The sequence below is a fragment of the Balaenoptera borealis genome (genome assembly GCF_965194805.1).
Source record: "Balaenoptera borealis genome assembly, chromosome: 9".
Taxonomy (NCBI): Eukaryota; Metazoa; Chordata; class Mammalia; order Artiodactyla; family Balaenopteridae; genus Balaenoptera; species Balaenoptera borealis.
The window spans coordinates 51899343-51927342 of NC_138873.1; the positions used below are offsets into that span (position 1 = coordinate 51899343).

The window sequence follows — 28000 nt, forward strand, 5'->3', positions numbered from 1 at the left end:
AACAATATTTTCAAGTTCTTGCCTTAAAATATCTTTACTGTTGCTCAGAATACTAGTTTTAATTATTTTATTCTTACAGGCACGCATTTTTTCATATAGGTAAGATCTTGTGAGTATAAAGTTTGCACAATTTAATAGAGTGACAGAATTCTATTTTTATATCACTGTGAGAGAAAGCTGTTGTAGTCCTAACATTATACTCTGTTTTAAAAGACTTGGGTTTGAAACTTGGCAGTGTCGATGTAGCCATTTTGTGACCTTGGGCATTTTACTTTATTTCTGAACCTCAGTATCTTCTTTAAAGAAATAATAATAATGCTTCATAGAGCTGATTTAAGGATTAAATGAGTACATTGTTGAAGGCATCTACTAGAGAGCTTTTTATAGAGTAGATAGTCAATGAATTATTTTTTATTTAGTAGGTTTAAAACTCTATGTTTGAAATACTGAAATACCAGATTGATTTGAATAAGTTAAGTTTTGCTGTTTGCCTTGACATAGAGCTTGATTTTTATTTATTTATTTTCCTTTTATCTTATAGTATTGGATGATGAAGATAGCAACAACATCACAGTAGGATCCTTAGTTACAGTGTTGGTTAAATTGACAAGGCAAACAATGGCAGTAAGTAGTCTGTTTGTATTTTTATGCTTTAAGAGTTATGTGTTAAGGTTTTTATATTCTTTCATTCTAAGTTATACATTCTCAAAGTCAAAACTATTGTAGATTTTTTAAAAAATTAATTAATTAATTATTTTATTGTAGATTTGAAAATCTAATTTTGCAGGTTCTGTTAGCTGTTTTGAAATTTTAAATTAATTTTTATAATTTTCACATTAGTTTTTAACTCACACACAAAGTTGAAAAATACTTTAATTCTTCCTGTGATGATTTGTTAATTCCCTATAAAACATAATTATAAGGTAGTGTGGGTATCTTGAACTGTAAAGTGTTATACAGAGATTAATTATTGATTATTGTTGAGAATTTCATTACCTACTTTTTTTTGAATTTTTGAATTTTATTTTATTTTTTTATACAGCAGGTTCTTACTAGTTATCTGTTTTATACATATTAGTGTATATATGTCAATCCCGATCTCCCAATTCATCCCACCACCACCAGCACCCCCCCCCACCACCCCCCGCCACTTTCCCCACCTTGGTGTCCATACGTTTGTTCTCTACATCTGTGTCTCTATTTCTACCCTGCAAACCAGTTCATCTGTACCATTTTTCTAGGTTCTACATATATGCGTTAATATACGATATTTGTTTTTCTCTTTCTGACTTACTTCACTCTGTATGACAGTCTCTAGATCCATTCACGTCTCAACAAATGACCCAATTTCGTTCCTTTTTATGGCTGAGTAATATTCCATTGTATATGTGTACCACATCTTCTTTATCCATTCGTCTGTCGATGGGCATTTAGGTTGCTTCCATGACCTGGCTATTGTAAATAGTGCTGCAGTGAACATTGGGGTACATGTGTCTTTTTGAATTATGGTTTTCTTTGGGTATATGCCCAGTAGTGGGATTGCTGGGTCATATGGTAATTCTATTTTTAGTTTTTTAAGGAACCTCCATACTGTCGTCCATAGTGGCTGTATCAATTTACACTCCCACCAAGAGTGCAGGAGGGTACCCTTTTCTCCACACCCTCTCCAGCATTTGTTGTTCGTAGATTTTCTGATGATGCCCATTCTTACTGGTGTGAGGTGATACCTCACTGTAGTTTTGATTTGCATTTCTCTAATGATGTTGAGCATCTTTTCATGTGCTTCTTGGCCATCTGTATATCTTCTTTGGAGAAATGTCTATTTAGGTCTTCTGCCCATTTTTGGATTGGGTTGTTTGTTTTTTAATATTGAGCTGCATGAGTTGTTTATATATTTTGGAGATTAATCCTTTGTCCGTTGATTCATTTGCAAATATTTTCTCCCGTTCTGAGGGTTGTCTTTTCGTCTTGTTTGTAGTTTCCTTTGCTTTGCAAAAGCTTTTAAGTTTCATTAGGTCCCATTTGTTTATTTTTGTTTTTATTTCCATTACTCTAGGAGGTGGATCAAAAAAGATCTTGCTGTGATTTTTGTCAAAGAGTGTTCTTCCTATGTTTTCCTCTAAGAGTTTTATAGTGTCCGGTCTTACATTTAGGTCTCGAATCCATTTTGAGTTTATTTTTGTGTATGGTGTTAGGGAGTGTTCTAATTTCATTCTTTTACATGTAGCTGTCCAGTTTTCCCAGCACCACTTATGGAAGAGACTGTCTTTTCTCCATTGTATATCCTTGCCTCCTTTGTCATAGATTAGTTGACTATAGGTGCGTGGGTTTATCTCTGGGCTTTCTATCCTGTTCCATTGATCTATATGTCTGTTTTTGTGCCAGTACCATATTGTCTTGATTATTGTAGCTTTGTAGTATAGTCTGAAGTCAGGGAGTCTGATTCCTCCAGCTCCATTTTTTTCCCTCAAGACTGCTCTGGCTATTTGGGGTCTTTTGTGTCTCCATACAAATTTTAAGATTTTTTGTTCTAGTTCTGTAAAAAATGCCACTGGTAATTTGATAGGGATTACGTTGAATCTGTAGATTGCTTTGGGTAGTATAGTCATTTTCACAATATTGATTCTTCCAGTCCAGGAACATGGTATCTCTCTCCATCTGTTTGTGTCATCTTTGATTTCTTTCATCAGTGTCTTATAGTTTTCTGAGTACAGGTACAGGTCTTTTGTCTCCCTAGGTAGGTTTATTAGTAGGTATTTTATTCTTTTTGTTGCAGTGGTGAATGGGATTGTTTCCTTAATTTCTCTTTCTGATCTTTTGTTATTAGTGTATAGGAATGCAAGAGATTTCTGGGCATTAATTTTGTATCCTGCAACTTTACCAAATTCATTGATTAGCTCTAGTAGTTTTCTGGTGGCATCTTTAGGATTCTCTATGTATAGTATCATGTCATCTGCAAATAATGACAGTTTTACTTCTTCTTTTCCAATTTGTATTCCTTTTATTTCTTTTTCTTCTCTGATTGCCATGGCTAGGACTTCCAAAACTATGTTGAATAATAGTGGTGAGAGTGGACATCCTTGTTTTGTTCGTGATCTTAGAGGAAATGCTTTTCAGTTTTTCACCATTGAGAATGATGTTTGCTGTGGGTTTGTCATATATGGCCTTTATTACGTTGAGGTAGGTTCCCTCTATGCCCACTTTCTGGAGAGTTTTTATCATAAATGGGTGTTGAATTTTGTCAAAAGCTTTTTCTGCATCTATTGAGATGATCATATGGTTTTTTTTTGTTTGTTTTTTTGTTTTTTTGTTTTTTTTAAAAATTTATTTATTTATTTATTTATTTATGGCTGTGTCAGGTCTTCGTTTCTGCGCAAGGGCCTTCTCCAGTTGCGGCAAGCGGGGACCACTCTTCATCACAGTGCGCGGGCCTCTCACTGTCGTGGCCTCTCCCGTTGCGGAGCACAGGCTCCAGACGCACAGGCTCAGTAGTTGTGGCTCAGAGGCCCAGCTGCTCCACGGCATGTGGGATCTTCCCGGACCGGGGCACGAACCCATGTCCCATGCATTGGCAGGCCGATTCCTAACCACTGCGCCACCAGGGAAGCCCGATCATATGGTTTTAATTCTTCAGTTTATTAATATGATGTATCACATCGATTGATTTGCATATATTGAAGAATCCTTGCATCCCTGTGATAAATCCCACTTGATCATGGTGTATGATCCTTTTAATGTGTTGTTGGATTCTGTTTGCTAGTATTTTGTTGAGGATTTTTACATCTATATTCATCAGTGATACTGGTCTGTAATTTTCTTTTTTTATAGTATCTTTGTTTGGTTTTGGTATCAGGGTGATGGTGGCCTCATAGAATGAGTTTGGGAGTGTTCCTTCCTCTGCAATTTTTTGGAAGAGTTTGAGAAGGATGGGTGTTAGCGCTTCTCTAAATGTTTTATAGAATTCACCTGTGAAGCCATCTGGTCCTGGACTTTTGTTTGTTGGAAGATTTTTAATCACAGTTTCAATTTCATTACTTGTGATTGGTCTGTTCATATTTTCTATATCTTCCTGGTTCAGTCTTGGAAGATTATACCTTTCAAAGAATTTGTCCATTTCTTCCAGGTTGTCCATTTTATTGGCATTGAGTTGCTTGTACTAGTCTCTTTTAATGCTTTATATTTCTGTGGTGTCTGTTGTAACTTCTTTTTCATTTTTAATTTTATTGATTTGAGTCCTCTCCCTCTTTTTCTTGATGAGTGTGGCTAAAGGTTTATCAGTTTTGTTTATCTTCTCAAAGAACCAGCTTTTAGTTTTATTGATCTTTGCTATTGTTTTCTTTGTTTCTATTTCATTTATTTCTGCTCTGATCTTTATGATTTCTTTCCCTCTGCTAACTTTGGGTTTTGTTTGTTCTTCTTTCTCAAGTTCCTTTAGGTGTAAGGTTAGATTGTTTATTTGAGATTTTTCTTGTTTCTTGAGGTAGGCTTGTATAGCTATAAACTTCCCTCTTAGAACTGCTTTTGCTGCGTCCCATAGGTTTTGGATCATCGTGTTTTCATTGTCATTTGTCTCTAGGTATTTTTTGATTTCCTCTTTGATTTCTTCAGTGATCTCTTGGTTATTTAGTAACGTATTGTTTAACCTCCATGTGTTGTATTTTTTACGTTTTTTTCACTGTAATGGATTTCTAATCTCATAGCATTGTGGTCAGAAAAGATGCTTGATATGATTTCAGTTTTCTTAAATTTACTGAGGCTTGATTTATGACCCAAGATGTGACACTTGATTTATGACCCAACATTCTCTATCCTGGAGAATGTTCCGTGCGCACTTGAGAAGAAAGTGTAATCTGCTGTTTTGGGATGGAATGTCCTATAAATATCAATTAAATCTATCTGGTCTGTTGTGTCATTTAAAGCTTGTGTTTCCTTATTAATTTTCTGTTTGGATGATCTGTCCATTGGTGTAAGTGAGGTGTTAAAGTCCCCCACTGTTACTGTGTTACTGTCGATTTCCTCTTTTATAGCTGTTAGCAGTTGCCTTATGTGTTGAGGTGCTCCTATGTTGGGTGCATATATAATTATAATTGTCCTATCTTCTTCTTGGATTGATCCCTTGATCATTATGTAGTGTCCTTCCTTGTCTCTTGTAACATTCTTTATTTTAAAGTCTATTTTATCTGATACGAGTATTGCTACTCCAGGTTTCTTTTGATTTCCATTTGAATGGAATATCTTTTTCCATCCCCTCACTTTCAGTCTGTGTGTGTCCCTAGGTCTGAAGTGGGTCTCTTGTAGACAGCACATATATGAGTCCTGTTTTTGTATCCATTCAGTGAGCCTATGTCTTTTGGTTGGAGCATTTAATCCATTCACGTTTAAGGTAATTATTGATATCTATGTTCCTATGACCATTTTCTTAATTGTTTTGGGTTTGTTTTTGTAGGTCCTTTTCTTCTCTTGTGTTTCCCACTTAGAGATGTTCCTTTAGCATTTGTTATAGAGCTGGTTTGGTGGTGCTGAATTCTCTTAGCTTTTGCTTGTCTGTAAAGCTTTTGATTTCTCTGTCGAATCTGAATGAAATCATTGCTGGGTAGAGTCATCTTGGTTGTAGGTTCTTCCCGTTTATCACTTTAAATATATCATGGCACTCCCTTCTGGCTTGTAGAGTTTCTGCTGAGAAATCAGCTGTTAACCTTATGGGAGTTCTCTTGTATGTTATTTGTCATTTTTCCCTTGTTGCTTTCAGTAGTTTTCCCTTGTCTTTAATTTTTGTCAATTTGATTACTTCGTGTCTTGGCGTGTTTCTCCTTGGGTTTATCCTGCCTGGGACTCTGCGCTTCCTGGACTTGGGTGGCTATTTCCTTTCCCACGTTAGGGAAGTTTTCAGCTATAATCTCTTCAAATATTTTCTTGCATCCTTTCTCTCTCTCTTCTCCTTCTGGGACCCCTGTAATGTGAATGTTGTTGCATTTAATGTTGTCCCAGAGGTCACTTAGGCTGTCTTCATTCTTTTTCATTCTTTTTTCTTTATTCTGTTCTGCGACAGTGAATTCCACCATTCTGTCTTCCAGGTCACTTATCCGTTCTTCTGCCTCAGTTATTCTGCTATTGATTCCTTCAAGTGTATTCTTCATTTTAGTTATTGTATTGTTCATCTCTGTTTGTTTGTTCTTAATTCTTCTAGGTGTTTGTTCTTTAATTCTTCTAGGTCTTTGTTAAACTTCTCTTGCATCTGCTAGATCTTTGCCTCCATTCTTTGTCCGAAGTCCTGGATCATCTTCACTGTCATTATTCTGAATTCTTTTTCTGGAAGGTTGCCTATCTCCACTTTATTTAGTTGTTTTTCTGGGGTTTAATCTTGTTCCTTCATGTGGTACAAAGTCCTCTCCTTTTCATTTTGTCTGTCCTACTGTGAATGTGGTTTTCCTTCCACAGGCTGCAGAATTGTAGTTCTTCTTGCTTCTGCTGTCTGCCCTCTACCTACTTCTTTTTAGTCAATTCTTGAGAATTTACTCCCTTTTATTTTTATTTTAAAAAGTACAGTAAAATTAGCTTTTTTTCCTAATTATGTGAAACATTCATGCTGTGTGGGGAAAAAAATGGAGGCAATGCAGAAAAGTATAGGAAGAAATTAAAATCACCTAAAATTCTACCACTCTGAGATCATCAGTTTTGAAGCTCATCCCTTTAGCTAGCCTAATGCATGAATACCCACAGAGTTAAATGATAGTTTTATCATGGATCCCTTATCTCACCCCTGCTCCCCCAGGAAACCTCCTTGTCAGACCCAGATGACCAGAATTCAGTCTTGTGTTAATCTTTTTGTATCTTTCTCCATGCTCGTGTTTACTATCTGGACCTTTTCAGTGCATATATGTACATGCATGTATATGTATATTGGTACTTTTCTCATTCTTTTTCATTAAATCCAGTCATAATGTCTATGTTCCCTGCATCTTGTTTTTCTCAGTTTCTGTTACATATTTATATTACCTCCCAAGCCAAGTATAACTCCTAAGTTTCAACTATAGTCGTAACCCATTTTTAATAGACTGTAGTATATCAGCTCAGTTTTATTCAGCCAATGGTAGATTTTAGCCTGTTCTACTCTGAGGTCTATTGGCATCTGTAGGAAACCTATGCTACCTTTAAAACCCATGTCTAAAACCTCTGGTAGGAAAAGCATATTTTGTAGTAGGACATATCAAATCAAAGATACTGTTTTATGGTAGCAAGTGGTAAGGAAGCATTTGTATCATGGACTCTGGATGAGACGTGCCTCCTGGGAGAAGAGGAAGCTCTAAGCCAGTGGTCAGGATTGGGTTTAGAATCTAGACTTACACCGCCCACAGGCTTTGAAATTCCCAGCCTGAGAAATGAGCACAAAATTGGCCTTGGGCTGTTGACACTTCTCAGGTAATTAGTAAAAGAAAAAGCAAAAGTGCCCTGGAGGAAGGGAAAGAATCAAGTATTTATCTTTCAGTTCTTTCATCAGTTGTATCTCAGCATAATTAAGCATTAGAACCCAACTAATAAGTGAAGAAATGAAGCAGAGATGATAGAATTAGGCTAGAGGCTGGCAGACTGTTTTCTATAAAGGTCCAGTTATTAAATAATATGTTCAGGACTTCCCTGGTGGCGCAGTGGTTAAGAATCCACCTGGTAATGCAGGGGAAATGGGTTCGAGCCCTGGTCCAGGAAGATCCCACATGCCACGAAGCAAATAAGCCTGTGAGCCACAACTACTTAGCCTGCGCTCTAGAGCCCATGAACCACAACTACTGAAGCCCGCATGCCTAGAGCCCATGTTCCACAACAAGAGAAGCCACAGCAATGAGAACCCTGCACACCGCAACAAAGAGTAGCCCCCACTCACTGCATCTAGAGAAAGCCTGCGCGTAGCAACGAAGACCCAACGCAGCCAAAAAGAAATTAATTAATTTTTAAAAATATTGATATGTTTGGTTTTTACAGGCCGTATGGTCTCTGTAGCAACTGCTGAACTCACAAATGGGCATAGTTGTGTTCTAATAAAACTTTGTTTAAAAAGCAGACAGTGAAAAAAAAAAAAAAAAAAGCAGACAGTGAGCCATAGTTTGCTGACCGATGCATTAGGCCAACAGTTTGAGCCCAACAGTTGTTGTTTTCACTTGTTAGCTTTAACAGTTCTAGGGAGTTTATGAAACACAACCCATATCACTTGTCGTCTTCTAGTATAGATTCTTGCTAAGTTCTTACGGGATTTCAAATCCTAAATTTATAGCTTCTGTACTGATTCTAAATGGATTATTTGGTGGGTGGGTATGTCTTTAGGATATGTAGATTTGGTGTTCCACTTCTTAGTTATATCTAAGTTATATCAGTTATATCAGCAATATCACTTACAATCATAAATAAACTAATATTGGTCTCCTGAAGTTTTAATGTTAGAGAATAATGTAATATATTCAAATTCTCATAACTTTAAAATAGTCATGTCTGATTACTATTAGAATAAAAGTAAAAATTTAAATTATGAAATATGACTGACTTATAATGAGTTTACATATTTTAAGGCATTGCATTTATAAATTTAAGTAGAATGTACTTCTCAAAATATATTCAAGACAGATGTGAGATATTTCAGAAGGTAACTTCTAAAGCGTCATTTAGTGATTGCTAAATTTGCACACATACATCATTTAGTAATTGCTTCAAGTCTCCTGTCTATCCATGGTTTTGTCCCCACCCCGTGCAGTTGTCAGCAGTTAAAAAACTTACTGATAATATATATTGAAAGATTGCTTTATCGGAAAGGTAAATATAGGTTGACAGACTTTATATTTTTCTTCCCACTACCTGTAGGAAGTATTTGAAAAGGAGCAGTCCATCTGTGCTGCAGAGGAACAGCCAGCAGAAGATGGGGTAAAAACTTCAGTTTTCCTATCTATCTTTCCTGGTGAAAGAACTGTTTTGTTTAGTTCTCTGATTGATTTATATTGCTGTGGGAGACTAATTCACTTTACTACAACATTTATTAGTTTAGCCATTTCCATCTAAAATTTACTATGACTTCCAAATGAAACTAGTGCTACAACTTCTGAGTGTGCATGTGTGTTGTGATTTACAGCAGGGTGAGACTAACAAGAACAGAACAAAAGGAGGATGGCAACAGAAGAGTAAAGGACCCAAGAAAACTGCTAAATCAAAAAAAAAGAAACCTTTAAAAAAAAAACCTACACCTGTGCCCTTATCACAACCAAAGCAACAGAAACAAAAGCAGGCTAACGGAGTCGTTGGGAGCGTAAGTTTATTATCTTATGTAAAGATTATTGTTACTATCATCTTTATTGAGGTCTAACATACACTAAAATGTTCAAATCTTATGTGTATAGCTCCTGAAGTTTTACAATTGTGTGTACCCATTATACCCAGATCAAGATATAAAACCTTACCAGCACCCTAAAAGGCTCTCTTGTACCCTTCTCAGTCAGTGACCCCTCCATCCACCCCCCACGGCCTTCCCCACTGTTCTCACTGTTAGGACCATAGATTAGTTTTGCCTATTCTTAAAATTCCTATAAGTGGAATTGTTTGGCTGCTTTCATTCAACGTAGTGTCTTTGACATTCACCTGTACAGTGTGTAGCAGCAGCTGTGTGTGTGTGTGTGTGTGAGAGAGAGAGAGAGATTCCATTATATGAATATACCACAATTTATCTGTTCTGTGATTGGTGGACATTATGGGTTTTTCTGGTTTTTGCCTATTCTTAATAAAGATGTTCTGCTTTTGTACATGTCATTTTGTGGGCATTCATTTTTCTTGGGTATGTACCTAGCAGTGGAATTGCTGGGTCATAAAATAGGTGTATGTTTAACTTGTTGAAAGAGCCCATTTTCTAAAGTTTTACCATTTTTTGGTCCTACCAGCAAAATATGAGTCCTGTTCCACATCCTCACCAATACCTGGTTTTACCATTCTTTTTTATTTAAGCCACTGTGATGGATCTGTGGTGGTATCTGTGTGTGTGGGTGTGGGTGTGGGTGTGTGTGTGTGTTTTTCCTGTGTGTGGTTTTATTTATATTTACCTGATGACTAATGATTTTGAGCACCTTTTCATGTACATACTGGCCATTTGGATATCCTCTTTTATTTTGGGGTTGTTTTTCTTCTTATGGATTTGTAGGATTCCTTTATGTATTCTGGATATGAGTCCCTTTTAGCTCTCTTAATGGAGCTTTTGATGGTTCTTAATTTTAATAAAGTCTGTTTCATCAGTCTTTATGGTTAGTGCTTTCGTGTCCTGTTAGAGACATCTTTGCCTATCCCAAGGACACAAGGAATGGAAGATATTTTTGTTTTCTTCTATGAGTATTATTATTTTGCTTGTTAAATTTAGCTCTGTGTTATATCTTAAATTTTTGTGAATAGTGTGAGATTGGGATTATAGACCACTTATTTTAGCACCATTTATTGGAAAGATCATTCTTTCCTCTCTGAATTGCAATAGTGATTTGTTGTAAAAAAGTTACCATAAGTGTATATGCGCAAATCTGTTTATGGACTTTCTAGTCCATTGCACTGATTATTTGTCTCTTCTTGTGCCAGTACCACACTGTCTTAATTATTGTGGCTTTATTTTAAGTCTTAAAATATGGTCATGTAAGTCCTCAAACTCTTATTTTACTTCTTCAAAATTGTCTTGACTATTTTAGGTCCTTTGCATTTCCAGCTAAAATTTTAGAATAAGCTTGAGAATTTCCACCCAAAAAAAGCTGCTGGAATTTAGATTGGTATTGTGTTTACTCTGTGATTCAATATGGGAAGAATTCACAGGTTAACAGTATTGACTCTTTTTATTCATAATTATGCTTTATCTTTATTAACTGGATCTTTCTTAATTTTTCTCAGCAGTGTTTTGTGATTTCCATTGGCAGAGTATATGACACATCTTTCATTAGATTTACTCCTGTGTGTTTGATCCTTTCTAGTGCTATTGCAAATAACATTAAAGAATTTCATTCTTCAGTGTTTATTGCTGGTGTATAGAAGTGTAGTTGCCTTCTAAATATTTACCTTATATCAAGGATTCTTGATGAATTGACAGTAATTCTAACTATTTGTAGATATTTAAAGAAAAAGATTTTCTACATACACAATCATGCCATCTGGGAATAAAGACAGCTTTACTTTAATCTTTATGCGGTTTCTTCCTTTCTGCCTTACTGTACTGGCTAGAACTTTCAGTGTAGTGTTGATTAGAAGTAGAAGTGAAGATGGCAGTCACCCTTTTCTTATTGTTGATCTCATGGAGAAAGCAAACATTATTTCACCACTAAGTATGAGGTTAGGTATAGGGTTTTTGTAGATATTCTTTATCAAGTTAAGGATGTGTTCCCTCTATTCCCAGTTTGGTTTTTTATCATGAGATGATTGTATGATATTTCTCCTTTCTGTTAATGTGACAAATTATACTGATGAATTAAAAAATTTTAAACTATCCTTGTATTCCTGGAACAAATCTCATTTGCTCATAACATAGTATTTTTAAAATATTTATCTGGATTTAGTAATATTTTGTTTAGGATTCCTGCATCTATTTTTATGAGAGAAAGTTGGTTTGTCATTCTTCTTTCTTGTAATATTCTTGCGAGGTTTTGGATCACGTTTATGCTGGCCTCATTAAACAAGTTAGGGATTATTCTCTCTTTCTTTTTCCTGGAAGGGTATATAAGATTGGGTTGTTTCTTATTTGAAAGAATTACCTAGAGAAGCCATATGGGCTTGGAGTTTGAAAAAGGATTTAATTGTAGAGTCCATTTATTTAACATATTCCACTTTTTTTCTTATATCAGTTTTAGTAAATTGTGTTTTTCAAGGACTCTGTCCATTTCCTCTAAGTTGTCAAATTTATTGACAAAGTTATTCATAATATCCTTATTTTTAATGTCTTTTGGATCTGTAGTTATGTCTCTTTTATTCCTAATATTGGTAATCTGTATTGTCTCTTTTTTTCTTCGATCAGTCTTGCCTAATAAGATTTATTAATTTTATTAATCTTTTTAAAGAACCAATGTTTGGTTTTGTTTGGGTTTCCCTTTTGCATATCTGCTTTCTCTTTAATTGATTTCTGGTCTGTATTATTCACTGCTACTTTCTTTGCATTTAATTTGCTATTCTTTTTCTTGCTTCTTGAAACGGACTAGTAAGTATTTTGTCTGGGACAGTGACTTTCCTTACTGCATTATACTCCTTATTGAAGATGATATTAAATTCCCAAAGCAGTACTATAAACTTCTCATTTCTCCTTCTAAAATATATTGTATAATTGGTGTTTGTGAAAGATGAGCCATCTTAGCCATTGTGGTAGTATATTTTGCAAATAGAAATAAAATATTTTTGTTTTACAAACTCTGAAGACTGAATAAAATAACTGACAAAAAGACAAATAAGCCAAATGTTAAAAGTCTTCAGGCTGACTCCCACATATTTATACATAAAAATGTTTATAATTCTCTAAAATTCTGCATGAATAGTGAAATTGTAATCTTGAGCCCGTTTAATTATAATGACAGTAAATTAGTTTCAGGGACTCAGAATGGTATATTCATTGAGATATTCAGAGCTTTTGTGGTTGCTTTTTCATTTTAGGAAGCTGCAGTAAAGGAAGATGAAGAAGAAGTTTCTGACAAAGGCAGTGACTCTGAGGAAGAAGAAACCAATAGAGACTCTCAAAGTGAAAAAGATGATGGTAGTGACAGAGACTCTGATAGAGAGCAAGATGAAAAACAAAACAAGGATGATGAAGCAGTAAGACTTATAGGTTTAAATAATTGGAATTATACCTCTGATGATAGTTTTGGTTTCTGTTGTTGTTTTTCCTTTGCTTGCTTACTTTTTTTGCTTGTCTTAAGCAATACCAGTATATTTTATAATCTTATATTACTTTTACAGAATGTTTTTGAGGGATGGTAGTTGTAATTATAAAGAAAAGTTATTTCTAACAAGATTGGAAATCCTAATTTTCTTAAATCTTAAATTGTTAGATGGGGTAGGACCTGGGTCTGAGGTGAAGTCAGTTTGTTCTCTTAAGGCAATTTTCTGTGTTATCTGGAAATATGAGTAAGGAAAGGTGGATTATGAAATAGGTAGCATTTACTTGGAAGAGGATCTCAAAAGTTCCAGGAAATGTTTAGGGTGAAGAAACATTACTGTGGGCTGTAACGTCAAGAAGTTGGTTAAGGTAAAAGCTAACATTTACGGAATGCCACCTCGTTTCAAGAGGTATATAAGACATTAAGGAAAGGGCTGTCACTAAGGAATTAAGATTGTGAGGGTAAAGGGAATAGAAAAAAAATCTCATGGCATGGCATTAAGTTGCACATGATTTATGAGAAGGCTGTAGAAAAGAATATTTGGTGGACAAATAACGGTCCTTAGAGGCTCACTGTAAATGAACTGTAACCTGATCAGCCATTTTCTTTATGTTTGTGGTGTTCTTGACTGGACCATTGATCTAAAAGTAACCCTTGTGGTTTAGGAATTTAAAAGAGATTCCCTGAATAGCCTCTGAGGCAAAAGCAGAGGCCAAAAAAAAGGAAAAAGTAAAAGGGCAAAGGATAAAGGTATATAGAAATAATGTACTTGCCCTTGGGAATGGTGGGAGAAAAATAAGGATGACTGTTTTTAGCAGTTGCTGGCCCTTGAGTGTTTTTGTACTTTGAGAATTAAGTTGATTGCCAGGAAATTAAAACCTATCAAAGAAATTATTCCCCCACCCTTGTTTTGAGAAAGAGTTGACAAATTTCTTTCTGGCTGTATTAGGGTTAGTAGAAGTGACTAGGTTAGTAGGGTTTTGATAAACTAGTTTCTTCAGATGACCAAAAAATACATTCATTCAATTGACAAATAATTATACAAATAACAAATAATTACTCATTATCTGTCACACTGCAAGCGCGGTGTTAGATGATAGGAATGCAAAGCTAAATGTGCAATAGTTTCTGCCCTTGAATGATAGTAGCCTAATGGAGAAGGCAGACTTGTAAGTAAGCACTATAGTACCAAAGAGACTATGCACGTTGTGCAAGGGGCAGTGATGGCACAAAGGAAGGAGTGATCAACTCAGCTCTGGGGTAGAGGACAATTTGTGGGACTCAGGAACTCACACTTTAGACTTTAGCTGCTCCTGAAAGAATAATGAGTAGGAATTTGCCAGGTAGAGAAAAAAGAAAACAAAAATCCAAACAGGGTTTAGGAGGAGTGAAATAGCTGGTGAGGTCAGAGAAGTCTAGGTGGTTGGAAACGACTAGAAGAAAAAGTGCAGGGAGGAAAACAGTGACAGGAGACTGAAGAGACAGGTCCAGGTCAGGTCATGATTGGCTGTGTAGTTCATACTAGATGGGTTAGAGTTGATTTATGAAAAGAAGCATTGTAAGTCTGGGGCAGGGAAATGATCAGATTTGTGGAACTGAACTCAGTAGTAGTTAGTGTTGTCAGGAATAACATCTGGAAGAAGACGGACACCCCTCAAAATGATTGAAAACATGCTTGATTTCAAATATTTAATTTTCACTTTACAGGAGTGGCAAGAATTACAACAAAGTATACAGCGAAAGGAGCGAGCTCTACTGGAAACCAAATCAAAGATAACACACCCTGTTTATAGTCTTTACTTTCCTGAGGTGAGTTATACACAGCCTAGTGTTTTCCTTATTCTATTCAGATATTTCTTAGTTGCTTTTTATCTCTCTGTAGTGTGTATTGGCTCAAATATGCTGAATGTGGTCTATTCTTGATAGGCCACATTTTTGAAGCCTATATTTCAACATAAATCATTTTTAGTGAATGTGTTGTTTAAAAGGAGGGTTGTTAACTCTTTAAGTACTTCTGTCTTTTCTGCGCCCAGATTACTGAGAGTTGTGCTTAATGATGATTTTTCATTAGCAGTTCAGGCAGTCCTAGTTGGACAAATGCATATTTTGCCTATGACTATGTGGCTGTTGTGAATCTCACACTTCGGTCATGTTTTAAATAGGATGAAAATGTCCTTAAATTTTCCCCATGGGTTTTCTCTGAGGGTTCTCTACTGGCCACCTGTAGCCACTAGACTTGCTCCGATAATTGCCCTGGTCCATGGGAAGAGGCAAGCCCATGGCTGAGGGACCCGCTAAGTTCAGTAGTAGCCAAGCCCCAAGCTCAGGACGGATCATTGCAGTGCTGTTTGTTCCCTTGTGCTTGTTTACTTTGTGACTGTGGCCTGTTCAACTTTTGATCTCTTTGATACGCTATGTTGTTTGTCTTTCAAATGAATTTGGGATCTGCTTGACGTATTGCATTTGTGGATGATTTTGTCTGTGGCTAGAGATCAAGGACTGGTTGCCTCTTAGTTTAGCGAAGCTGTTCCCATAGACTGCCTTGCAGCTTTGCCACAGAACCTTGTGCTTACCACTCATGTTTGGCAGGTGATTTCATGTATAAATCTGCTTTCTGCTCTAGAACATCAATCTCTAGTTGCTGGGGGCTGCTGAAGGCAAATTCCTAAGTGATTTGGCTCTCCTAATAATAAATGAGTGGCTCTGCACAGACTTTTGTTTTGACTTGGAGAGAAGTCAGCCCAGGATTCCATCTTACTGTGTGCACTGATCTTCTGGCATGTCCTGAGCTATAGCCCATCTGTTGGGGCATTTTGCCCATTGCAGTGTCGTCTGCCAACACCAAAGCTCCTGAAAGCAAGCGAATAAATTCCACTCATTGATTGGTTTTAAAAGTACCATGGGATGCTGTAAGCTGCATAATTTGTACCCTTATAATAGACAGCTTCATTTTAGACCATGCTTAGTTAATAAGCAAAGCATTCATTTACTCCCTTAGAACATTTTAGCAGTGAAAATGCCTTCTTGTAATTTCATCTACATGGTAAATATCTCAAAGTGCCATTTATCAGATAAACTTTATTTAGGATTTTCCTAACATCTACCTGTCTACCTTCCCATGTACCTACCTGACCACCATACTACCCACTTAAATTACTAAAAGTTTTATGTTAATTATTGACTTACATGTTAATTGCAGCTCATGTTTATTTAATAAGTTAAGAATGGTTGGGAATCTCACACAACAGAAACAGTTTTGTTTAAAGTACAAATAACTCATGGTAGAACATCTTTTCCACTTTTCACCATGTGCATCAAGAGAGCGTAGGTGCAGTGCCGTAGATTGATAGTCACTAGCTTCTTTTTTTTTTTTTTTACACAACAGATCCGCTCTTTTTTTTTTTTTTTTAATCTTAAATTTTCTTTTATTTATTTAGGCTGCATTGGGTCTTTCTTGCTGTACGCGGGCTTTCTCTAGTTGCGGCGAGTGGGGACTACTCTTCATTGAGATGCACGGGCTTCTCATTGCCATGGCTTCTCTTGTTGAGGAAAACGAGCTCTAGACATGCAGGCTTCAGTAGTTGTGACACGCGGGCTCAGTAGTTGTGGCTCGTGGGCTCTAGAGTGCAGGCTCAGTAGTTGTGGCACACAGGCTTAGTTGCTCCACCACATGTGGGATTTTCCCGGACCAGGGCTCAAACTTGTGTCCCCTGCACTGACAGGTGGATTCTTAACCACTGCGCCACCAGGGAAGTCCCAGATAGTCACTAGCTTCTTAATAAATAGTATTCTTGAATGAATCTCATTTTAATCAAATAGCGTGGGTAGGGGATGGAGGGTGGGAGGCATTCTCTAAGTGGAGATAAAGAATAAATGCACATTTTGAATATACCCCTCTGCTTCTCATATTAATATATGTTCTGGTAATGAAATGTCAGACCACTTAAATAGTAGAGATGTTTACCTCAGTTCATTAATAATCATAACTTTTAAAATTATTATTGATATATAGTTGAAATACAACATCACATTAGTTTCAGGTATAACATATAGTGATTTGACATTTGCATACATTATGAAATGGTCACCACAATAAGTCTAGTAACCATCTGTTCCCATACAGAGTTATTACAATATTATTGATCATATTCCTTATGCTGTATATTACATCCCCATGGCTTATTTATTTTATAACTGGAGGTTTGTACTTCTTAATCTCCTTCACTTATTTCTCCCCCTACCCCCACCCCTCTGGCAACTACCTGTTTGTTCTCTATGTCTGTGAGTCTGTTTTCATTTTGTTTTGTTTTTTAGATTCTACAAATAAGTGAGATCATATGGTATTTGTCTTTCTCTCACTTTACTTAACATGATATCCTCTAGGTCCATCCACATTGTTTCAAATGTCAAGATTTCGATTCTTTTTTATGGCTAAGTAATATTCTGTTGTATATATGTACCACATCTTCTTTGTCCATTCATCCATCAATGGACACTTCAGTTGCTTCCATATCTTGACTACTGTAAATAATGATGTGGTGAATTGCTGTGTAATTGCGGTAATTGCTTTTCAAATTAGCAACTTTGTTTTCTTGGGGTAAATTGCCAGAAGTGAAATTGCTGAATCATATGGTAGTTGTATTTTTAATTTTTTGAGGATCCTCCATACTGTTTTCCATAGTGGCTATATAAATGTAATTGTAATTTTATTGTGCTCTGTGTCCTAGGCAGTTTTACAGATATTTTACTTGTATTATCTCGGTTTATGTTCACAACACAGCGTGAGGTAGGCATTCATCACTTAACAGAGAAAAAAGTGAGGTTTAGAGAAGTGAAATAATCAGGTCTGGATGGCTTTAAAACAGGCATTGGCAAACTACTGCCTACAGACAAATCTGCCTCCCAGCCTGTAAATGAAGTTTTATTGGAACAGAGTCACACTCATTCTTTTTGCAATACAGTGGCAGAGTTGAGTAGTTGCAGCAGAGACTCTGGCTCACAAAGGCCAGATGTTTATACAGTTGGCCCTCGGTATCTGTGGGTTCTGCATCTGCAAATACGGAGGGCCAACCGTACCATGACACTTTATGTAAAAGACTTGAGCATCTATGAATTTTGGTATCCTGGAGGTGGGGTGGTCCTGGAACCAATCTCCTGTGGGGTACAACTGTACTCCATTTTGAGTCTGTTATGTTTTACACATTTTGTGTGTTCAAAACACACATAGACGAACATATATATACACATATACCTATTGTGGTAGTCTTAACCCTTGGGTTAAGCAGAAGTTGGGTTAATCATGCACTTGTGATCTGTTATTCTGCTTATTAATGTTGCAGTGCCTTGTAGTTTAAGGCATTTAAACAAAAACTTTTAGCTGAACTTAGTGTAGCATTTTTAGAAAGATAATAAAACAAATTTTAATGTCTTAGGATTGAAATGCAATAGAAAGTGCAGGTGATTTTGGCTTAGAAGCATAAACATTTTTCCTACGAAACTATTTTCAGTAAAAAGTCATTTTTTTAACCTTCTTTTGGATAATTGAGACTTTAGAATAGTCTATTGTTGTTTTGGTTGATTATTTGGAATATCCTAGAATTTATTTTTAGCTACAAAACATTTTTTTTTAAAAGCCATTTTAGAAAGATATTGTCTCTGTCCAGTTCTTAAACAGTGGATGCGAAGCAGATGACTGTTCAGTTACTGACCTGTGCTGTAATACAGTGATGGTTGCTGGGCACACTGAAGTTTGGTACTTCCAGACTAGTCTTCTAATTTTTGTTTTAATAGATTTTTGTCTCCTGTCAGTGCTCTCTGCTACCATTGTGCATTCTGGTGGCAATTTTTTTGCCCAGCTCTTTTTCTGTTCCTAATCTTTTATGAAGTACAACTAAAAATGCTGAGCTTATTAAAATCATGTGCAGTAAAAGGTATAAACAGGCTCTTAGAATCTGAGATGCTCTCTTATGAGTAATGTGTTTTAATATATTGATTTCTGATATTGTTGCCCAAGTCCCTTCCACTCCTACTTTCTGGCTTTTGCTTATTACTAGGTAACATTACTAAGATTATTTGCTAAATGATATTGTAATAGTTCATACTGTTTTCTTTTTTAGCATATCTTTTGTCATTTACAATTAATCAGGGGTTTTTAATACAGAGGTTCATCAATAGCGTTTAAGGGGCCATTTGAAACACCAAAATTACATACAAAAGTGTTGTGGAGAGCAGATCTACAAATGGTTAAGAACAATTTATTCATTCAGTAAATATTTATTGACATCTATTTTGTACCAGGCACTGAGTCTGTGCTGGGGATACAGCAACGAATAAAACAAGGAAAATACAGTTGGCCCTCTGCATCTGTGGGTTTTGCATCCGTGGATTTGACCAACTGTGGATTGAAAATGTTAGGGGGGTACATTCCAGAAAGTTCCAAAAGGCAAAACTTGAATTTGCTGGGTACTGGCATAGCATTTACATTCTATTAGATATTATAAGTAATCTAGAGATGAAACAAATCATATGCAAATACGACACCAGTTTATATAAAGGATGTGAGCATTCATGGGTTTTGGTGTCCACATTGTGGGTGTGGGGGGGCGTGTCTGGAACCAGTCCCCCTCAGGTACCAAGGGATAACCATACCGCTAAAATGAGACAAGGCAAAATTGTATTTCTCCAACTCTTTTTGGTTATTTATACTCTTTTTTTCTTTGCAGGAAAAACAAGAATGGTGGTGGCTTTATATCGCAGATAGGAAGGAACAAACGTTAATATCTATGCCATACCATGTGTGCACACTAAAAGATATGGAAGAGGTAATTATCCAACAACATCATTTAAATATAGAAAACAGTATAGAAATCAGTTTATCGTATTTGGCTTATTACATTTTATTTAAGACACATTTTATAACTATTCTCTGACATCTTTTTGGAGAGAGCTCATTGGAAATTTATGAAGTACTGAACTACAACTTGGTAGTCTTCTAAAACCTTGTTCTCAACTTATTTTGGGGAGTTTTCACTGTTACTATCTCAGAACACATGCCTTACCTTATCTCCAGAATTTAATTATGTTTTACAAAAATTTATGATTTTTATCCTCTTTGGGTTAGTGCTCAGATATATACCTCTTGTCTTAAAAAACAAATATAAGAACTGGTGATTCGTGTTTTAGAGTGGAATTTTTTATTACATTGCATTGTCCACTGTCAGTGACATCACTAATATAGCTTTGTGATGAACATATTTTGCCTTGGATTTTCTTGTTTTTCTTCTTGATTTTTTATGTTATTTTTCTAGGAAGAAGGTTCTGTCTACCTGGACTTGGTGGACAAGAGCAAGGCTTTGAATTTCAAGATCTATGATGATGATTTTTAATCCAAAACGTTTTTTCCCACCTTTCTAACCAAGTAGTACATGTATGAAGTAGTTTCTTGTTTATTTGACACTTAGAGTTGGTACCAACTTAAGGGTATTTCTTTGACAGAGTAATTTTAACATTTTTTTAAATTTAAATTTTACCTATTTTTGAATGGATAATACGTTCACCTAGTTAATATTTCAGAAGATATACAAAAGTGCACACACTGAAATATCTTGTATCCCTGTCTCTCAGTCACCCATTCCACTTCCTGGAGACCATCAGTGTTATCAAAATTTTATCTGTTCTTCATGTGGTATTGTAAATTACAAGCAAATATGTAGGTGTATTCTCTCCAGTTTTGCACAAAAGGTAGCATATACCATGTTCTGCACCTTACCTTTTTCTCTTAGTGACATAACTTGGAATTTGCACCAAGTTATGGTGCAAATTAATTTCTGTATTAATTTTTGTTAGTACAGAAAAAGCTTCCTCATTTGTTTTTACAGCTGCATGATATTCTTTTGTGTGGGAGTTAGTTTATTCAGCACTCAGCTGTTTGGTGGACTTACAAGATGTTTCTTGTCTTTTGCTGCAATGAATAACCTCATGTCATTTTGCACATGTACAAACATATCTATAGGATAAATTCATAGAGGTAGAATTAATGAATCAGAGGCCCTGCACATTTGTAATTTTGATATTGCTAAATGTTTATTTCTCCATAGGGAGAATGAATGTTCAAGTGTGCCCATTGTCTCTCAGTGTGTGAGACATATAAAAATGTGGCATGCACGTTATGCCCCCATAGACCCTTCATCTATGAGTTTTGACCTCTTTCTTTTTTATTTTTTCATGCCATTGACATTTTTGAAGAGTCCAGGCAAGGTATTTTATAGAATATCCCTTAATCTGAATTTGTCTTATTGGTTACTCACGCTTATATTCTTCTCAAATATTTTTGGCAAAAATACTGCGTAGGTGATGTAATAACCTTCTTAGTGCATCACATCAGGGGCACATTATATCAGTTTGCCGGATATTGGTGATATATCATGGTTGATCATTTAGTTAAGACTTTTCTCTGTTGTAAAAAGTATGTCTTCCTCCAATGTGCGGGGTGATACTTGGACACTATGTGAATACCCTGTTCTCCAACAGACTTTAACCCACTCATTTTAGCATATGTTGATGATTCTTGCCTGAATCAATTTTTACTATGCTGGTTGTATTCAGTGTAGTTTTAATTTTATATTTCTCTTAAGAGGGAAACTGTACATCTTTCAGTGTGTTTGAATCATATTTCTTTGTGTGTGTTTTTGTGACCATTGTTCATTTTTGTTGGGTTATTGGTCTTTTAAATTGGTTTTGGGAACTTTTTTTGTTTAAATATTATGAAATCAGCCCTTTGTGATGTGTATTGCAGATATTTCTCCCCAGTTTGTGGCTGTTTTTATCAAGCAAAAATAGAAATATTTACTCATTTGTTTATCCATTGGTTTATTTGGGTGTTTGATGGTGTGATTTAGTAGTTTTTTTCATTTATGATTTCTAGGTTTGATGTTACAGTTAGAGGGGCCAAACTTTGAGATTAATTTAAGAAAAAATTCTCCCATGATGTTTTCTAACTTGTTTGTTTTAATGGCAAATTTTAATATATAATCTTGCCAACAAAATCTGGATTTTGGGAAGTGGAGGCAGATTACCAGAACATCTAAATGTCATCATAAAAATGTATTCTTCCTTTGTCCAAGTGGAATAGAAACTTCTAAGGGTTCGTAAATTTTTGTATTTGAAGTTCATTAGTATATGATAGGAAATAACGTATCTTTTTGACCTGGTAAGGCATTGGACATCTATAAAGAAAAAATGTATTTCTCCTGTGTGTTTCTCCTTTACTCTAACTCTACTGCCACACTCTCAACACTTCTGATACCAGTTTGTGGGCTTTTCCCCACACCAAGCAATTCGCTGTGACACCAGCTGAGTGTCCTGTGGTTTAGCTCAGTGCTGACATTGTCTACCTGGATATCTACTTCAGGTTAAGGGTTCAGTCCCACAAGACTGCTGTTCCCCCACTCCCCATCTTTAGTTGCCAGTCACAAGTCCCAGGTTGTCACCTATACTTCTGACCAACTGGCTGTAAATCGTGGTTCCCATGGTCCCCCTCCTTGGGGTCAGTAATTTGCTAGAATGGCTCACAGAACTCAGGGAAACATATTTACCAGTTTATTATGAAAATAGTATGATAAAGGGTATAGATGAATATCCAGATGGAAGAAATACCTAGGGCCAGGGTATGTGGGAAGGGGCATGGAGCTTCCATGCTCTTTCTGAGCAATCCACTCTCCCAGCACTTGCACATGTTCACCAACTCGGAAGCTCCCTGAACCCCTACTTTGGGGATTTTTATGGAGGCTTTATCACAAAGGCATAATTGATCATTAGCTCAGTTTCCAGCCCTTCTCTGGAGAATGGGGGCGTGGGACTAAAAGTTCTAAGCCTCTAATCATGGTTTGGGCTTTCTGGTGACCAGTCCTCATCTAGGAGCCCACCAAGAGCCACCTCATTAGAAGAGAACTCATTCTTTTTTTTTTTTTTTGGGGAGTGAGGGAAATTTTTTTTTTTTTTTTTTAAAGCACTTTTCTTTTTTATAGCTACTTTATTTATTTATTTTATTTTATTTTTGGCTGTGTTGGGTCTTCGGTTCATGCGAGGGCTTTCTCCAGTTGAGGCAAGTGGGGGCCACTCTTCATCGCGGTGCGGGGACCGCTCTTCATCGCGGTGCACGGGCCTTTCACTATCGCGGCCCCTCCCGTCGCGGGGCACAGGCTCCAGACGCGCAGGCTCAGTAGTTGTGGCTCACGGGCCCAGCCGCTCCGTGGCATGTGGGATCTTCCCAGACCAGGGCTCGAACCCGTGTCCCCCGCATTAGCAGGCGGACTCCCAACCACTGCGCCACCAGGGAAGCCCAGAACTCATTCTTATCCAGGAAATTCCAAGGGATTTATAAGCTCAGTGTCAGGAACCAGAGTCAAAGACCAAATATTAGAACAAAAGATGCTCCTTGTGCTCTTATCACTTAGGAAATTACAGGGGTTTGAGGAGCTCTGTGCCTGGAACTGAGGGCAGAGGCCAATAATATATATTTTCTATTATCTCACAACATTTGTCGTAGAAATAAGAAAATTTGGCAAGAACTGTTTCCTCTCTGGTGAAGTCTGTTTTAGCCAATTTCATTTATTTTACTTTTATACCCAACTTCATTCAAGTTGTGAAGATGTGATGGTCAACATAGAACTTGGTTGCTTTAAATATGCTTTCTTGAATTGTGGAGATAGAAATTAACCCCATCAATTCTGCCTCTTTTTGTTTTCTTTTTGTATAGTATATATCTGACATAAACATCATATATGTATGTATTTGTTGTTGTTAGAACTTTTGTAACATTTATTAGGACCTCCTGTGTCATCTGAGTAAACCCTAGCTATTAAATACTCTAGTCTAAATATTTTAGGAGTGAGCTGTTATTTCTTCCACTCCTCAAAATACAGATTTTAAGTGCTGATTTTATATTCTAGGTAGAACTGAAGTTTCCTGCACCAGGAAAGCCTGGAAATTATCAATATACAGTGTTTCTAAGATCAGACTCCTATATGGGTTTGGATCAGATTAAACCATTGAAGGTAAGAATAATGACTATGCAGTAAATATGGTTGTCTATTTGAATAAGTGCTTAATATACTGGAGAAGCTTTTCTAGTTTTGAAATGTAGAATAATAGAAAAAGAGGTCATCTCATACTTTTGGGTAATATACTTGATGGACTACTCTTTCAGTAATAAACTTAAGTTGTATTAACGGAGTATAATGATTTAGAACCTTGAGTATAACTTACGTGATACATTTTAATGTGCTATAATATGCTCTTACTTTACAGGGCCTCACCAAATGGGTTCTGTTTTCTTTAAAAAGCACATGTGTTTTCCCACAGATTCCATTGTAGTGTTTGTTGATTTCCAAAACTAATTTGTTTTTGATCATTTTAGAGTATACATTTGTGTATCATTTGAAGCACACTCCCATCAGTGTTTACCATTTCACTTGAGCTTTTTATAAGAGGCATGCTATTGTGTTAGAGAGACTGTGCTGAAGAAGTATTGTTGCACTCTATACTGGAGACCTAAGAGAAGGGAGCCAGCAAAGACATACCTTTTTTTCCCTCACGAGAATACTGTATTTCTTTCCATTGGCTGTAGAATGTTACTTCATGAGTCTGGAGGCTGCAAATACCTCTTTGGAAGTCACACTTGAGTTTTTCTTCATCAGCAGAAGACTTATTAAGACATTACTCAGTGTTCTCGCTCAAGAATAACAATTATTCCTCTTTCATGTCACAGAATAAATAGTATAAGCTCCTAAAATCAAACTATCAAACTACATTAGAAATTTAACTATACTTACATGTTAGTAGATTCACCTTTTTATTTCTGGGATGAATATCTGTTCTAAATCTGTTAAATTTAGAGTTAAAAGCATAAAATCTATCTCTTTATAATTGCTGCAGTCAAAGAAAACCTTTTCTTTACCAGGTATTTCTCCCATTATTCCTCCCCAAGTTTCTGAAGTCTACATTTAATTCTTTTTTATAGTTGGAAGTTCATGAGGCTAAGCCTGTGCCAGAAAATCACCCACAGTGGGATACAGCAGTAGAGGGGGATGAAGACCAGGAGGACAGCGAGGGCTTTGAAGATAGCTTTGAGGAAGAGGAAGAAGAGGAGGAAGATGATGACTAAGCAGTACTATGAATGGACCACAACATTTGCACATATTTGCAAATTTTTGCTGTTTTGGAAGTGTGTAATAAACCAGAAACAGTGCAGAACTGATGTTGAGGGAGGTGTTAGTTCTTTACTAGAAATGGGTGCATAATATAACTAGGCAGTGGTGGTGCCTTGGTACAGTCTGAAAAATGCTTAAGGCTTGTGAAAGCCTTTCAAGTATGGGCTGGTGCATTTATTTCATCTGAAAATGATAATAAACCCTTTGTTATAACTGTCCAGAAGTGTGGGCTATGTATTATCTGATCATTTGTGGTCCCAGTGAAAGTAAAGGTACATGAAAAACAATCTATAAATGAGCGACTTTTCTTTGTTTAGCTTTAGTTTTAACAAACGTTAAAGTATGATAAACACCACAAATATTTTAAGTAACATCTGCTCAAGTTTTAATCTCTTGGTAAGCTCTATTATTCATTTATTGACATTTTGCAGTGATACAAGAGTATTTATAACAGCTCCATTCATAGCTTTAAACATTTTATTTTTGCCTATCTTGGTCGTAAGTTGGCATTCTGTCACATTCCACATAATATAGAGGGCTACGTTTTGGGATTTTCCTTTTCTTAATTGCCCAGAGTTATCAGATTATAAAAATGGCTTTTAATGGCTTAAAACATTTTTAAGCCTCTATTTTAGCAGATCAATACAGGATCTAATTCTTTTTATAAGCTATAGATCTAAAAATGATTGTGGGACCATATGTTCTCTGATATTGGTGACTTACGTTATTAAACCTTTTTTAAAAGGTTCATTATAAAAGCTGAAATACATTCTTAGCTTTTAATCTACCTGACTCTATCAGAAGCCTTTTAAGGAAAAATATAACATGCAAACGAGGCATTTTTTTGTATTCATTTTGGACTCCTGTCAATAAAATAGAAGTTTGACTCACTTTACGTTTGTAATGGTGTGTCTTTTTACTCCCAGAAAGGGATATGATAGGATAACTCATTCTTTTATTTTTCAACTAAAAATTTAATAATAATGTACATGACTGCTGAAGTGATTGCTATTTCTGTATACTATAGAAAAACCCATGATTGGGAGGAATTTCCCCCTCACACTCCCACAGGGTAGTGCGTATAAAGAGCAGAAATGTGTACATGATGAGTTATTGCGGTATTAGTATTACTAGATACGGAGGAAGCGTAAGTCTCTATTAGAGGACTGATTGTAATAATCCTCTCCTATCTAAATCTCCACAGACCAAAGTACTCTTGGAATACTAATTTGTGACCTTGTTTACTTAGAAGGTTGCCACTTTCCATGCAGAATTACCACTGGTGTTTTGTAACTGCAGTAGTTGGAAATAAAATTTGAAATTTAACCAAAAACATGAATGGGGGTTTTTTTGGTTCTAAATTTAGGTTGGTTCTAAATCCTATAATATGGTCAAAGCAGTTTTTTCACTGGAACCTCCATCACCTATTTTTCTTTTAAAGGTGTTAGTGAGACCCTTCCTTGGGAAGCAGAAGCGCCACTGAGGAATTGTTTCATTTTATAAGTAGAGGATGGGTTTAATTTTCGAGTCAGGTTTTGCTGGGAAGCTGCTGGTCACCTAACTGAGGTGGAAGGGAGTGAGCCAGCCTGTAGCATCCAGTGAAAGGAGAGGTTAGAGAAAACCCAGGTGGCATGAAGGCAAGGAAAGTGAGCAAATGAAACAATGTGTAGTATGCGCACTCCTGGTTTTCTTGAAAGATACTTTTCAAGAAAAGTATTTCTATTCTAGTGGCGATTTTGTCTTAAAGAGGCTTTGTAAGTTATTCAAACAACTGGCTTCTTTCTGATTTTAAGGCTAGAAGATGATTTTACAACCCAGTAACTCACCACAGTGCTTAAAAAAACAACATCACCTCGTTAGGAAACCCTACTAGCCTGTTTTCCTTTGCCATTTGTGTGATATATGTGTACTTCCTAACCAAATAGTACATTTTCTTCTAATGAGTACTTTAGGTAAGCTCTTTCCATATTGCAATAGTGAAAGAACTGAGCCTTCATTTTATAGTTCTCATCTTTCCAGCAAGTCTCTGAATTCTACATCCCTTCTTTCTTTCTCTATTATTGAGATTTAATAACTAATTTACCCTGGTTTGCATTTAATCAAATGGAAACTTTCATTGAGTGCAGTTTCAGTTTTGTTCCCATCAAGAAACACTGACATTTTGTCAACAGAATAGATGAACATATAGACGAAAACATTCAGTGTGCATATACAAAGTGAAACTGGTTATTTATGAAATTAAGCTACTTAAATTGTATAATATTTTTATCTCTTTAAATTGGTGAAGTACCTATTAAAAGGTACTCGTCCAGAGGAGACCACAATTGAAAGTCTTTCAGTTGTAAATTTTTGTGTTATGAAACTTGATTGAGGCCCCACCTGCATATCTCAATCTCGAAGTCAGGTGTTCATGTCCTTTAAAATTAAAAAAAATTTTTTGGTGAATATTTTTGAAAAATTGAGTACATTGAATAAGGTTTTCTGTGTAGAACATTACTGTCTTCTAGTTCTCCCAGCTTGCACTGAGGGGTGCAGAAGGATAATGCGCCTGGTCTGGCTGCAGGGCTCCACGGCGAGGTGGAGGCTCAGGCCCTGGGGGGAAGCAGGGCGGGTGGACAGCAACGGACTGATGTGGAAAACGGGGGCAAGGGTGTTGAGGAATGTAATGAGGTTCTCTAAGCATATTATTCTCGACCATAACATTTATCCAGTTATTCACTTCAGCCAATAAAAACCAGATACTGGAGTGGTCTTTAGCAACAATTGTTATTTCAAATGTAATTCAGCAAGCACTTCGCATATTTTTCGAGGGGTTGTTCATCATTCATCACATATTTACTGAGTTTCAGTGTGGCTGGGTCTGTGATTGGACACTGGGGCTGTAAAAATCAAAGAATTTGCGTTCTTAATGACTCACAGGTATTAGGGCAGGCA

At 36.3% G+C, this 28000-nt stretch overlaps 1 protein-coding gene and 1 long non-coding RNA gene across 3 annotated transcripts in view; one reads left to right on the plus strand and one right to left on the minus strand.

Annotated features, from left to right (window-relative positions):
- Positions 1-25957, plus strand: part of SEC63 (SEC63 homolog, protein translocation regulator) — a 69271-nt gene extending 43314 nt beyond the window's left edge. Inside the window, exons 14-21 of one of the 2 annotated variants that reach the window (XM_082404752.1) lie at positions 542-624; positions 8848-8907; positions 9113-9286; positions 12634-12792; positions 14565-14666; positions 19580-19678; positions 20165-20283; positions 23807-23911. In XM_082404752.1, coding sequence (XP_082260878.1) covers positions 542-624; positions 8848-8907; positions 9113-9286; positions 12634-12792; positions 14565-14666; positions 19580-19678; positions 20165-20242 — 755 coding nt within the window. In that variant the 3' untranslated portion in view covers positions 20243-20283; positions 23807-23911. Of the gene's footprint in view, positions 1-541; positions 625-8847; positions 8908-9112; positions 9287-12633; positions 12793-14564; positions 14667-19579; positions 19679-20164; positions 20284-23806; positions 23912-24876 lie in introns of those variants that run through there. The other variant, XM_082404751.1, reaches the window with a different exon arrangement.
- The window catches only part of LOC309634646, a 105034-nt gene that overhangs the window by 3692 nt on the left and 73342 nt on the right, over positions 1-28000 (minus strand). The gene's annotated exons all lie outside the window — the stretch shown is intronic.